The sequence below is a fragment of the Eleutherodactylus coqui genome, chromosome 4 (genome assembly GCF_035609145.1).
Source record: "Eleutherodactylus coqui strain aEleCoq1 chromosome 4, aEleCoq1.hap1, whole genome shotgun sequence".
NCBI lineage: Eukaryota > Metazoa > Chordata > Amphibia > Anura > Eleutherodactylidae > Eleutherodactylus > Eleutherodactylus coqui.
This window is the reverse complement of record NC_089840.1, coordinates 167,049,454-167,061,767: the sequence shown is the minus strand read 5'-3', so window position 1 is coordinate 167,061,767 and position 12,314 is coordinate 167,049,454. Positions and strand designations below refer to the sequence as shown.

Sequence of the window (12,314 nt, the reverse complement as noted above, 5' to 3'; positions counted from 1 at the left end):
ATTCTAGCTCGTGTTAGGCTAACGTTATTAGCTGTCAATGCTCCCATGTTACAGTGGTAACATGGAAGCATTTACAGCAAATAATCTAAGGCCAACAGGAAAACTAATCCCTAACCCTCCAGGGCAGGCAAAAATGTATGCACACTGTTACCAGGGAACATACACCCTGGTGCCACTGCCGGCAAACTGGTCTGCTGATTACACTGCTCCTGCACGGCCAGCGCTGACATGTGGCAAACTGCTCCACACTCCCCCCCACCTCCTGCATGGCCAGAGCTGACATGTGGCAAACTGCTCCGCTGATTACACTGCATCCCCACACTGCTTTGCACCGCTCACTGCTCCTGCACGGCTAGCGCTGACATGTGGCACAGCAGCGATAACAAGTGCCAACCACCGGCACTCACCTTCCTCCACGGAGAGGGCCTGACGCAGGCTCCAGGGACTGTCACCGCGGGGCCGCTAAAAGGGAGTGGAGGCCATCATGTTCAGCGCTGCTGGGAGGCCGCCGCCTCCAGGACCTGTGAGGCCGAGGACAGGGAGACAGGCGGACAGCCAATCACGAACAGGGAGCGTCAACCCACTGTATCTAGGCTCCACTACTACTTCCGGTGGCGTCAAGATACATTAATACTATCTTGTTCACCTCCTATCCTCCCAAGGTCCACTTCTGGTAAGTACTAACTACGGCCAGTCGCAGTGTAACGCATGGGCCTGATGGACACTTGCCTGGGGGCCCCACAAGCATAGAGGCCCCATACTAATCTATGTATGTTAACATTTCAATGCACCTTGTATTATATATGATAAATGTGCGGCAAGATATAAACTTGGCTCCAATCTGTTTATGCCATGTGTGAAGACTTTAATTTTGTCACTTTCTGTTTCACTTTCAAACTACCCCTAATTCCTATAGTAAATTATCCATAATTTCTATAATAAAAAGAGAGATTTCCCGCCGAATGGATGTGTGGATCATCTTGTGAAGTGTAGTGCATTGTCTCGTTACTTTCTTGTGTAAAGTAGCCTGGCACTATGAGCAAAGAGACGTCTACAAGAGAAAAAGGGAACCTAGAGACTTAGACTTCCAGTTCTCCAGTCTAGGTCGACGGTTACTAACGCGCTTGTCTGCTTTATTCCTGTGAGTAGTTATCGTAGGGGCCCCAGTACACTGCTTTGCCCGGAGTCCCATAATGCTGTTAAGACGACACTGACTACGGCACAATGGGGTTTTAGAAATATCATCTACAAAGGATCAGTGGTTCGTACCAAAAACTGCGGTACACAAGTGTGGGCACTCTGGCTGTCACTATACACAGGGCCGCTATGTACTCCAGCAATGTAATTGACACTAATTTGTGAAGGCACTCCAGTTGGCATTTTTGTGGGGACACCTGGCACTGTATGTGATACTGTAGGAATCTGGCTTGCATAATTGGTGGAGGCTCTCTGGTTGGTATTATTGGTTGCAATGCTTTGGCTGGTACTGTTGGTGGCGTCACCATGGCTGGCATTGATGTTAGCACACTGGTTGGCATTACCCGTGGTTGCACTCTTCTAGTATTTGCTGTGTGATTGTTGGCACACTGGTTGGCATTACCTGTGGTTGCTATGAGACAGTGTTGGCACACTGGTTGGCAGTACTTGTGGTTATGTGACATTGTTGACACACTGGTTGGCATTATCTGTTGGCACACTGGTTGGCATTACCTGTGGTTGCACTCTTCTAGTATTTACTGTGTGACATTGTTGGCACACTTGTTGGCATTACCTGTGGTTGCACTGTTCTAGTACTTGCTGTGTGACATTGTTGGCACATTGGTTGGCATTTTCTGTGGTTGCTATGTGACAGTGTTGGCACACTGGTTGGCATTTCTTGTGGTTGCTATGTGACAGTGTTGGCACACTGGTTGGCATTACCTGTGGTTGCACTCTTCTAGTATTTGCTGTGTGACATTGTTGGCACATTGGTTGGCATTACCTGTGGTTGCCATGTAACAGTGTTGGCACAATGTTTGTCATTACCTGTGTTGATAAGTGACATTATTGGCACAATGGTTGCATTACCTGTTGTTGCACTCTTCTAGTATTTGCTGTTTGACATTGTTGGCACACAGGTTGGCATTACTTGTGGCTGCTATGCAACAGTGTTGGCACACTGGTTGGTATTACCTGTGGTTAAACTCTTCTAGTATTTGCTGTGGCGTTGTGAGCACACTTACTAGCGTTCTAGGTAGCACTATTGGTGGAATAGAGGACAGTGCTACTCGTCTTCCATTGGCGCTGTAGAGTACGTCCGCACAGAATGTTGTTTCCAGCAGAAAAATCCACTATAGATTTGCCGTCGAAAATGTTGTTTCTCAGCTAATTTCTGATGGATTGTAGCGCTTTCACACGGCTGAGAAAATGGTGTCAGATTTGTGCAATGCAAGGCGCACAAATCTTGTATGAATATGAACCCTATTCTTTTGAATGAGGTCAAATACATGAGTGATTTTTTTCCTGCATCACGGTATGGGAAAAAAATTGCGGCATTTCCTGTCTTTGGGCGTTGCCTTGGAATGCCTCGTCCATTGTTTGCAATGGGGCCCAGAAAAGCTTTGCATGGCGTGGAAGGGGCCTGCAATGTGAGGATTCCCATTGGAAACACTTGCTGATCCTCCACTGTGGCTTCCCTGAAGTGATGCCGGGTGGTTTTAACACAGAAACGCCTCACATCTGTGGGGACATCGCAAGTTCCTGACCGCGATATCGGGCCAAGTGTCACACCAATAGGGTGCTCGCCGGTGTGAAATTTGCCTAGAAGTGGATTCTGCTGGGGATGTCACTCCTGACGTCCGCAGTGATAATTGGCAACATTACTGCACCTGTTGCGGGTGTAGAGACGACGACGCGCGCCACTTTCCACACCTATTTTTACGTGGATCTGTTAAACATGCTGAGGATTCTGTCGACGATAGGAGCGGTTTACGTGGAATGGTTGTCGCTGGATAATCAGTGTGAACGCTGCCGGCGACTGAACAACAAACCTGGATTTGCTCGCTTATCGTTCATCTTAGAGGCATAAAATGCAAACGATCGTCGGGTGTAAACAGGCGGCTGCCGTGAACGACGGCCAGAAGAGACCTCCAGTGCGCCACCGCCATTCAGGGGAAGCTCAGGCTGTTGGGGCTTCGGCCCAAAGCTGCAGCATATCCGCCCCGTGTCAACAGACCGTCGAGGGGCTGCCGGCTGTAATATGGTCAGTATGAGGGTCCGAGCGGCGGATAGCCGGCTGTAAGTGGACCAGACATGGCCGCCCCGTGTGAACAGACCGTTATGGGGCTGTAGGACTAGACATGGCCGCCGAGTCTACTGGCGGCGGGCGGCCTCCTCTCGGGGTGTGTACAGACGGGCTGTCTGGGCGGCTCCTCACACATCTCCTCCTCAGTCTTCTGGGACAGCGCACTCACCGCCGCTCGTCTGCAGGTAAGTGGCCACCACAGGCTTGTTACCCGCTCGGCGGCTCACCGACATTACTACCGCTTCCTCTCCGGAGCCCGTTCGTCCCGAGCGGTGAGACAGACCGAGCCTCCCCGACCGCCCGCGGCTGCAGAGCGACGGCTAGTCGGGTGACGGGAGCCGCCGCACAGGCGGACTGTTGCAGCGGACTACCGGTGAGCCGGATTACCACAGCCGGACTACTGGCCCTGTAACACGCCGGCTGACGCCTTCCGCTCGGATGTCACATTATTATATTATTAGGGGTGGTTTTTACACATTTATCTCCGGATTGTTCCCACGTGCCGGCGGATGGTTTGGTATAATCGCGGGCGATTGCAGACAAGTGAACGATTCTCTTGAGGAATGTATCTTTATGTTACACCGAGCGACCCGTGACATCGTCTCCTCGCTCAGGCGAACAACTTCTCGCTACGTGTAACTGCGCCCAACGCTGCCATAACGCACGCTATACGTTGTAGCAGAGTTGTTACGTTCGTGACCTCAAGGATACGGACAGGAATACAGGGACGACTCGTCCTATAAACATGGCGGCGGCCAGTCTCCCCTCTAGATCTGTCTTGCGTACGGTTCACGGTCGGCGCTCTTGGATACACTCCCTGAGGCCGCTGTCACCGGGCTGCGATGTTTAGTGTGTTGACATGTTTGTACATATGTCCACGCTCTCACACACCCCTTTTTACCGCCATTAGTGCGGCGTCCTGAGTCGGGGGTTCTCAGACCTGTGATTAGAAACACCCCAATTTTCGAGCGCTGTCTGTTCTATTTCCTCACGTTTTTGCGCTTTTTAACATACCTCATCACCCATTCCAATGATGCGTTAAAAAGCGCTGTCAAACGCCGCTCAAAATCGTGGTAAAACGCCGCAATTTCAAGCAGCGTTTTCTTGTGTGAGTGGCCTAAGAGGCCTCATGAAAGTATGGCTACTTGGCGAGGTATTTCAGCGGCTACCGGCTCTCTACACGGCCCGTGTTCAGGCACCTCCAGCCGACTGTCATGTGTTACGTGTTCAGCCTCTACCGGCTCTCTACATGTCCCTCTTGTGGCACCTCCAGCTGACTGTCACGTGTTATCATGTGTTACGTGTTCAGCAGCTACTGCCTCTCTACATGTCCCGTGTTCTGGCATCTCCAGCCGACTGTCATGTGTTACATGTTCTGTGGCTTCTGGCTCTCTACACGGACCGTGTTCTGGCACCTCCAGCCGACTGTTACGTGTCATCATGTGTTACGTGTTCAGCGGCTCTCGGCTCTCTACATGCCCCTATTGTGGCACCTCCAGCCGACTGTTACGTGTCATCATGTGTTACGTGTTCAGCGGCTCTCTGCATGTCCCTATTGTGGCACCTCCAGCCGACTGTCATGTGTTGCATGTTCAGCGGCTACCGGCTCTTTACATGTCCCGTGTTCTGGCACCTCCAGCCGATTGGCACGTGTTATTATGCATTACATGTTCAGCATGTATGTGCCGCTTTCACATCTGCATCGGGGATTCTGTTTTTTGCTCTGGGGACCAGGAAAGGGGAACCCGCTGGTTGAACGGATCTGTCTTATGACGGAACCAAACAGACGCCATGGTGTATAATGCGGTCTGTTTGGTTGCAGCTCAGCTGCCTGGCATGCAACTCTTTTTTTTCTTCCAGTATTACGTACCGGATCTGCGATGGAAGCTCCAAGCAGAAGTTCCAGCGCAGATGTGAAGGCGGCTTACGCCCCGTACCGGTATCACTCTGAGTGCTGCGTGTACAAGAGTCCTAGGATCTGGGCAGGATCCAAAGATAAAGTTGCAGGGCGGTGGTGCAGGATTTTCTTTGCGCCATTGTTGATGCACTCCGCTCACATGTGGACTGATTCCAGTAATAGTATTACTGATAGTATGTAATAAGGCGCTCACTTACCGGAAACCCTTTAACTTTATATTCTATTCCGTCCATTTCCTCTGGATTGAACATATATTTCCAGTTAGGCCGGGCTCACACGGGGAGATTTGTATTGTAGATGCCGCGATCACAGATAATCCGTGGTAAAATGCAGCATTGAAAGGCATATTTTTTCGCTTTTTCGTTCACACTTGCGGATCCGAATTGCGTATTTCGCGTGTGGAAGAAAAATCGAAGCATGCTCTGTTTCGCTGCGGAATCCACACACATGGGCTACATTGATATCAATGGAGGCATCCGACCCACAGACCGTACGCAATTAACAAACAAAATAAACTGTACTGCGCATGACCGCCTGCGAGCCTCAGCAGTCATCCACAGTACAGTAAATGGAGGTATGCAGGGTTGCTGGCTGGGCTCACTGCCGGAATCCTACCCGCTTGTATGAGGCCAACCCTAGGCAGTCCATGTGATAAGTGTGTATAAACGGTGTACTGTCCACAATATCTCACCTCTGACCTTCATCTTGAAGGGTCAGTATGTCCAGCCGATGATCGTGGAGGTGCCGCTTCTCTGTTACCATCTTGTTTCTGCTCTTAATGGGGAGTAGTTCTCATAAGAGTCTGGTCTCACATCTACGTTGGAGCTGCCGGACGGAGATTCTGTTGCAGATCCGGCTCAAAATATCGGAAGAAAAAGAACTGTATGTGGTGCTTTGTCAGACAGCTGAGTAGAACGTGGGTGGACCCCATTATAGTCATTGGGGTCCATCCGGCGCTGTTCCATTCCTGAGATGTATCTGTGCGGCGCAGGGATTCTGTTTTCCTGCATTGGGCCTTTAACAACTTTCTTTTTTTATATTCTGCCACAACTTTGTGTTTGTGAGATCCAGGCAGGAATTCCAGGAACTGCCCATACTTGTCCCAGAGCAAGAGAGGCAGCTTCTCTGCTAGTCTCACAGCAGTGCATGGGTTAAACATGCGCTATAGCAGTGCATGAGTTAAACATACACTATGTCTCCGCAGGTCTGTTTATTGCTAATGCAAATAGTGTGTTTCCAGTGCTGGGAGCATGAAGGGGTGGCATTGTGACATCAGAGAAGGATTTTCCTGCGTGGGAGGAAAGTCTTACTTGAGCCAAATGTAATCTTTTTGATGTTCCTTTTTTAAACCTGGTCTGGCGAGCCGTGTGCTGACAGATCGGCATTATGCTGGGACATGACGTCTGTCTTCAGTATGACCTGGTGACTGTATGAAAAGGTTGGTGGGCTCCTGTTATGGCTGGTTGGAAGTAGCCTTCTGACTACAGAATATATTTACTGTACAATCTGCAACCAAATCCTCTTCCACTGTCATTACTACAACAGATCCTGCAAGCCGTGGGAAACAACTAAACTGAAACCGATACAGAAAACTGGCTACAAATTGATTTTGGTAGTAATGTATCACTACATTAGAAACATTAGTGCAGGTGAGGTCTTATGCCACATTGCACTAGATGATGCTGTAAATGATTTCTATCAACTCTTGAAAGCCTGTTGGTTGGGTACAAATGGCCACATGGAGCTCTGCTACTGTTTGGCAGTAGATAAAGCAGGCTCCAGTTTGCCCACTATGCACGACCCAATGATTGCCAGCACACCTCATGGCCCTGCTGTTCTGGGTGTAGAGAGATACCGGCTGGAGTGGGCAGACCCAAAAGGGTTTCATGTAAAGGCTATAGTCTTTCTGTTGCTGCTCTAATGCCAACATATTGGGCAGTGTTGTATAGAGACCGTCGTCCCTTACATCGATCCCAGTCCCTAACGGGACTTGCTATCTAATTTGCCTTTCTCAGTGACACACACGCCAGTTAGGCTACTGGACTAGAGATTTGTCTTGTTGAGGAAACCCTTAGGCTGGGTTCACACAGGGCGGATCTGCCGCGGTTTTGCCGCAGCAGATCCGCCCGCGGCTGCTAATCTCGGGATTAGCCAGCCATGTGGATGAGATTTCTCAGAAATCTCGTCCACACGGGACGGCTAATCTGCTGCGGTAAATCCGGTTGAAACTGCGGCCGCCGCGGTTTCAAAAGATTGAGCATGTCTGTTTACCTTTCCTTTTTTGTTTATTTACGTCGCGGCCGCGCTCTCCTCTATGGAGCGCCGGCCTCAACTGAAAAGCAAGCAGCCGAGCTGCTTCAAAGCCGCCGCGGCTTAAACCGCGGTGGTTCTCCCGGCGGAAATCTTGCGGTTTTTGCTGCGGCAAACCGCGAGATTTCCGACGGGAATCCGCCCTGTGTGAACCCAGCCTTACTAATGCGGAGAGAACATACTAAATTCATGCAAGTGCTGTCCTGGTCAGATTCACCCCCAGGACCCTAGTGCTAACTGAATCTGCTGTCCAATTGGGGAGGGAAAGGGTATCTACCAGCTAAAAGTAGTAAAAAGTTGCCTATAGTAGATGCTATAATATTATGTCTTTGATGTTGGGACATATGGCTTCATAGCGGCTGCAGAGTCAGTGCTTGTAGACCGCTGACCACTACTATCTTACATTGGACACAGTTTGGGTCTCTTCACAACACTGAGAAGGTAGAGAACATGATTCACAAGGACTTGTTACTGAAGAGATCCACTAAGACCAAAAGCATATGGACATCCGACCATCACATCTGTATGCGCTTGTTGGGCCCTATGTTGTGGCTAAAACAGCCTCCACCATTCTCCATGTCGATGGGATTTGTGTCAGGCAGTTCCAGTTCATTCTGAAGGTGTTGGATGGGGTTGAGGTTGAAGCACTAAGGAGACCATTTGAGCTCCTGTACATCAAACCTCTCAAACTGCTGTATGTGGCTTTCCGTTTGTGCAGTCTTGGTGGAACAGGAGAGGGAGGTCAGTAGGGGACACTAGATAACCTCCTTATCTCTGACTGTGTGATCTCTCTGCTGGAAGGCTTTAAGCTCTGGGAGAGGATTAAGGATGGAATTGGAACAAAGGTTGTATCCTAGCCTGGAAGGAGAATGCTGTAGATGAGGCTTTATTATCAGTCCTGTGTAATATTTCAAGGAAGATGTGCGCAACTATAGACTGTAGTTTCCTCACCTGCGTGCTGTCGGTAGGGCCACTTTTGTCAGGGGTTGTGACAAAGCAGGAAATATCAGATAGTTTGAGAAGTCAGGCGCGTGTTACACAGAACGATTGTTCACCAAAATCATTGGATCATGCAAAATTGAACAACTATTTTTTAGTATAAAGATAGCGACGACTGAACGACGAACGGAAATTTGTTCACTTCTCCTTTATTTTATGCAGGTATCCTTGTTGGCTCACTTGCATGTTGTTGCGCATAGACTGCGATTGTTCAGTCGTTCACATTCACTAGTACAGTGAATGTGAATGATATGCGAATGAAATTGCAAAGCGTTTATCTGCCTATATAAACAGGCTGCATGGAGCGATCCAGTGAACTCATGTGAACGATTTATGGCTCCGTGTAAGAGGAGCCTCCGTCTCCTGACAAACGGATCAGTATGTTCTCTCCATACATGCAGATTGCCGTACATTACTACATAAGTGGTTCCACCTCCACTCATCCAGTGATATGTAGGCCATGTTACAGCACTATCACTCCATTCACTCAGAGGCTAGATGGTAAATGTTACTCGGATCTGTTTTATAGACCGCGGCGTGGCGCTGTAGTGCTTTAGGACATACTGCACGTGCTTCAGACCCATCACTGGTACTTGGGGTTTGTTTCCCCTTTACTTCTCTTGGGAGCTAGAGCCTTAACTCTACGCAGCCATGTATACACTAACAATTGTTGCCTATATGGAAATATGTGGTAAACTGGTATGTATAATATATGGCATCTGAATTCTGTCAGTATTCTTGAGAGTTTGTGTTTAACAGTAGTATTGACCTATGAATCTACCCCTCTCCTTCTGCGTCAGCGAGGGCACGCGGTCATCTCTCTGACCCGTTTACAATCTCCAGTGGTACACATGACGGATGCCCCTCTCTCCCTGGATCTGTGTCCTCCACTCGGAGCCCTTACTTTGCCGGGTTTGTTAAAACCCTGCCATAATAACAGTAAGTGGGTCCATGCGCACAGTAGCTGCCTATGCAACCCTCGTATTTTTGTCCCCAACTTCCTTGCGAACCTTCATAATTACAGTCACTTGTCTAACTTTAACTTTAAAATCAGTTACCAAAAATTAGAAGCCCTTAATGTTTCATCACCTCAGAGCTTATAGAAATAATGGGCCTTTCTCGTTTTGCTTGTCCAAAATGATGTTTTAGACCCACTTATGAAGCAAATGCACCAAAAAGAATAACCCTGAAACCAGCTTTTACTAAGGCGACTCTGATGGACAAAAATGCTAGTGGCGAACATAAATAACGTATAAGGCGTTTGTCACGAGGGTAAACGAGATCACAATGTTTAACGTGTTGGATTATACATACATGTATATTAAATGTTTCATGTGCTTTTGGCTATTACTCCAGTCTCAGAGCAATCTGTAGCAAGCTCTGCCGGATTACTGCACCACGGGGAGAGCTTGATGAGCAACAATTTAAGGCCCTTTTACACGTAATGATTATCGAGTTTTGTGTTACAAGATGCACGAAAATAAAACCCGTTATTTGCAATGTGGGCGTTCACATGGGGGATTTGTCTCGTAGCAATGTTACGAGATGAAAAATTTGCAGCGTGTTCTATTTTCATGCGAGTCTTTAACAACAGTAGATCTTGTTACTGTGCGGTCCCCACACATCACACTGACGGGGTGTCCGTGCGCTGTGCCATGCAAGTCACGCCCGAGAATGTGAGACTGTCTTTTGATTGGCGCGTGCCAACCCCTTGACATTGGCACCTGTGAAGGGTGAGGCGTATTATGCGGCAACTGAACAGTCCGATTTTGTAGTTGATGTGTTGGAAACAGGAAAAGTAGGCAAGTGTTAGGGATCATGCACACGGGTGTATTTTGCGTCCATATTTCGTTCGTATTTTTTGTAGACGTGATACGAACAGCACAGAACACCATGGGTTTCCGTTGCTAATATTATGACATACAATTTTCAGCCACATGAAAAGAATTGCAGCATGTCCTATCTTGGCTTGTATGATGCACAAAAATCGCCCATTCCAGTCTACGGGAGCATTAAACGCCATGTAAATGTGCGTTATGGGCAGATTCACTGCTTTTTACTCATGAAGAGAGATGAGCGAGCCTACTCGGCCACGCCCCTTTTTCGCCCGAGCGCCGCGATTTTCGAGTACTTCCGTACTCGGGCGAAAAGATTCGTGGGGCCCCGTGGGTGAGTGGGGGGTTGCAGCGGGGAGTGGGGTGGAGAAGGAGAGGGCTCCCCCCTGTTCCCCGCTGCTACCCACCGCTCCGTCACGCCGCCCCCGCTTCTTTGCACCCGAGTACTGAAGTACTCGAAAATCGCGGTGCTCGATCGAGTAATTACTCGAAATGAGTAGGTTCGCTCATCTCTACTTATGAAGTCAGAGGTCGGGGTAAACATTTACATCAATTGGTTCTGCTTGTGGTTTTTTTGCGTGCAGTGAATATGCGCTCTAAAAAAAAAAAAGCATCCGCACTAAATATGTACATGTATATGCAAAGAAAGCAGCGTATTGCCATGTGAATGAGCCCTAAGGACTTCATAGACTTTGCCAAGGGCCAAGTTGTAAAAGTTAACCTCTTAACCCCTTAAGGACATGGCCTATTTTGGGCATAAGGCTGCAACGATTTTTGGCGTATTTTCATCTCCACTTTTGAAAAGCCATAACTTTTTCATTTTACCATTGAAGCAGCCGTATGAGGGCTTGTTTTTTTTGTGTGCCCCCTCCCCACATTGAGATACACAGCGGCCGTTCCCTATTGAACAGCCGCTGTTTAAACTGCACGATAAGCGATGATCTTCATCGCTCATCTTTTATGCAGCAGAAAATCTCCTGCACTGCCCCCCTGCTGGTCGCTCCGTGTGCGAGCCAGCCCTGCTAGCTCCTGTGCAGGAGCACGGGGATACAGAGACAAGTGTCGGATACAGAGACAAGTGTCGGGCATCGTTTGCCCAACACTCGTCCAGTGTAAATGGTCCTTTATCCTCTGCACTGGGTCTGTAGGGGTTTGTCCCATTTCTAGCTGTTTTGCTGCAGGGAGCAGACAGCTCCATATATTGTGTAGCGGCCCAGATTGGTACTGTGTCTCATTGTTTTCAATGCACTCTTCCAGCAGTACCAATAAAGGCCACTGTGAATGTGCGGAGCTGTCTGCTCCCTGCAGCAAATTAGATAGAAGTGGGACCTTTGGGACTGTGTGTTGTCCATGTGATTCCCATTTATGGCCTATGAGGCTATACTCGTTTGCCGATGGTCTAGCTAAAAAAATGTTATAACGTCCTGTTCTTGTCCGTTTCCAAGACAAGAAATAGGACATGCAAGCGCGATGCTCATGTATATGGGACAGTGCAGCGGCGGGCTCTATCTGCAGTCCGATAAGAGTCGCTGCTGACAGTTGTGGTTAGTGTACGGTGACAGCCTGGTGGCTGCCGAAGCCCTCAGAGCTGTCCTGTGGTGACGCCTGTAGGCATGTACCATAGTGCTAGTTATTTCCAGGCCATAACCTGCTGACTTGCATGTAAGCGTGGCGTGCAGCAGAGTGCAGGTTACTAGGCAGCCGCCTGCAGTGTTTGTAGGAGTGGCACTGACAGCTGCTGCAGCTATTTCCATAGCAGACCCTCCCTAAATGAACGAGCTGCTCGAGCAGCCCTCTTATCTCTCATGTCTGCTGGGGAAAACAAACCCAGGAAGCTTGTATGTAGCTGTAACTGGCCGCCACTCCTTGCTAACCCAAACCTCCCCCACAGCCCTCACTTTGTAGCAGGAGATGTAGCAATGAGTGCTACAAAGAATAATAATAATAAACTTTATTTGTATAGCGCCAA

General features: G+C 48.8%; 1 protein-coding gene across 3 annotated transcripts in view; it reads left to right on the top strand.

Moving 5' to 3' along the window:
* ANXA11 (annexin A11) overlaps positions 1-12,314 on the top strand; it is a 107,553-nt gene that overhangs the window by 34,284 nt on the left and 60,955 nt on the right. Inside the window, exon 1 of one of the 3 annotated variants that reach the window (XM_066600351.1) lies at positions 3,234-3,468. The exons of 1 other annotated variant lie outside the window; for it this stretch is intronic. Coding sequence is in view for 1 of the 2 variants with exons in the window: in XM_066600349.1 (XP_066456446.1) it covers positions 6,632-6,639 (8 nt within the window). In the remaining variant the exon portion in view is untranslated. Of the gene's footprint in view, positions 1-3,233; positions 3,469-6,616; positions 6,640-12,314 lie in introns of those variants that run through there. One more of the 3 variants, XM_066600349.1, reaches the window with a different exon arrangement.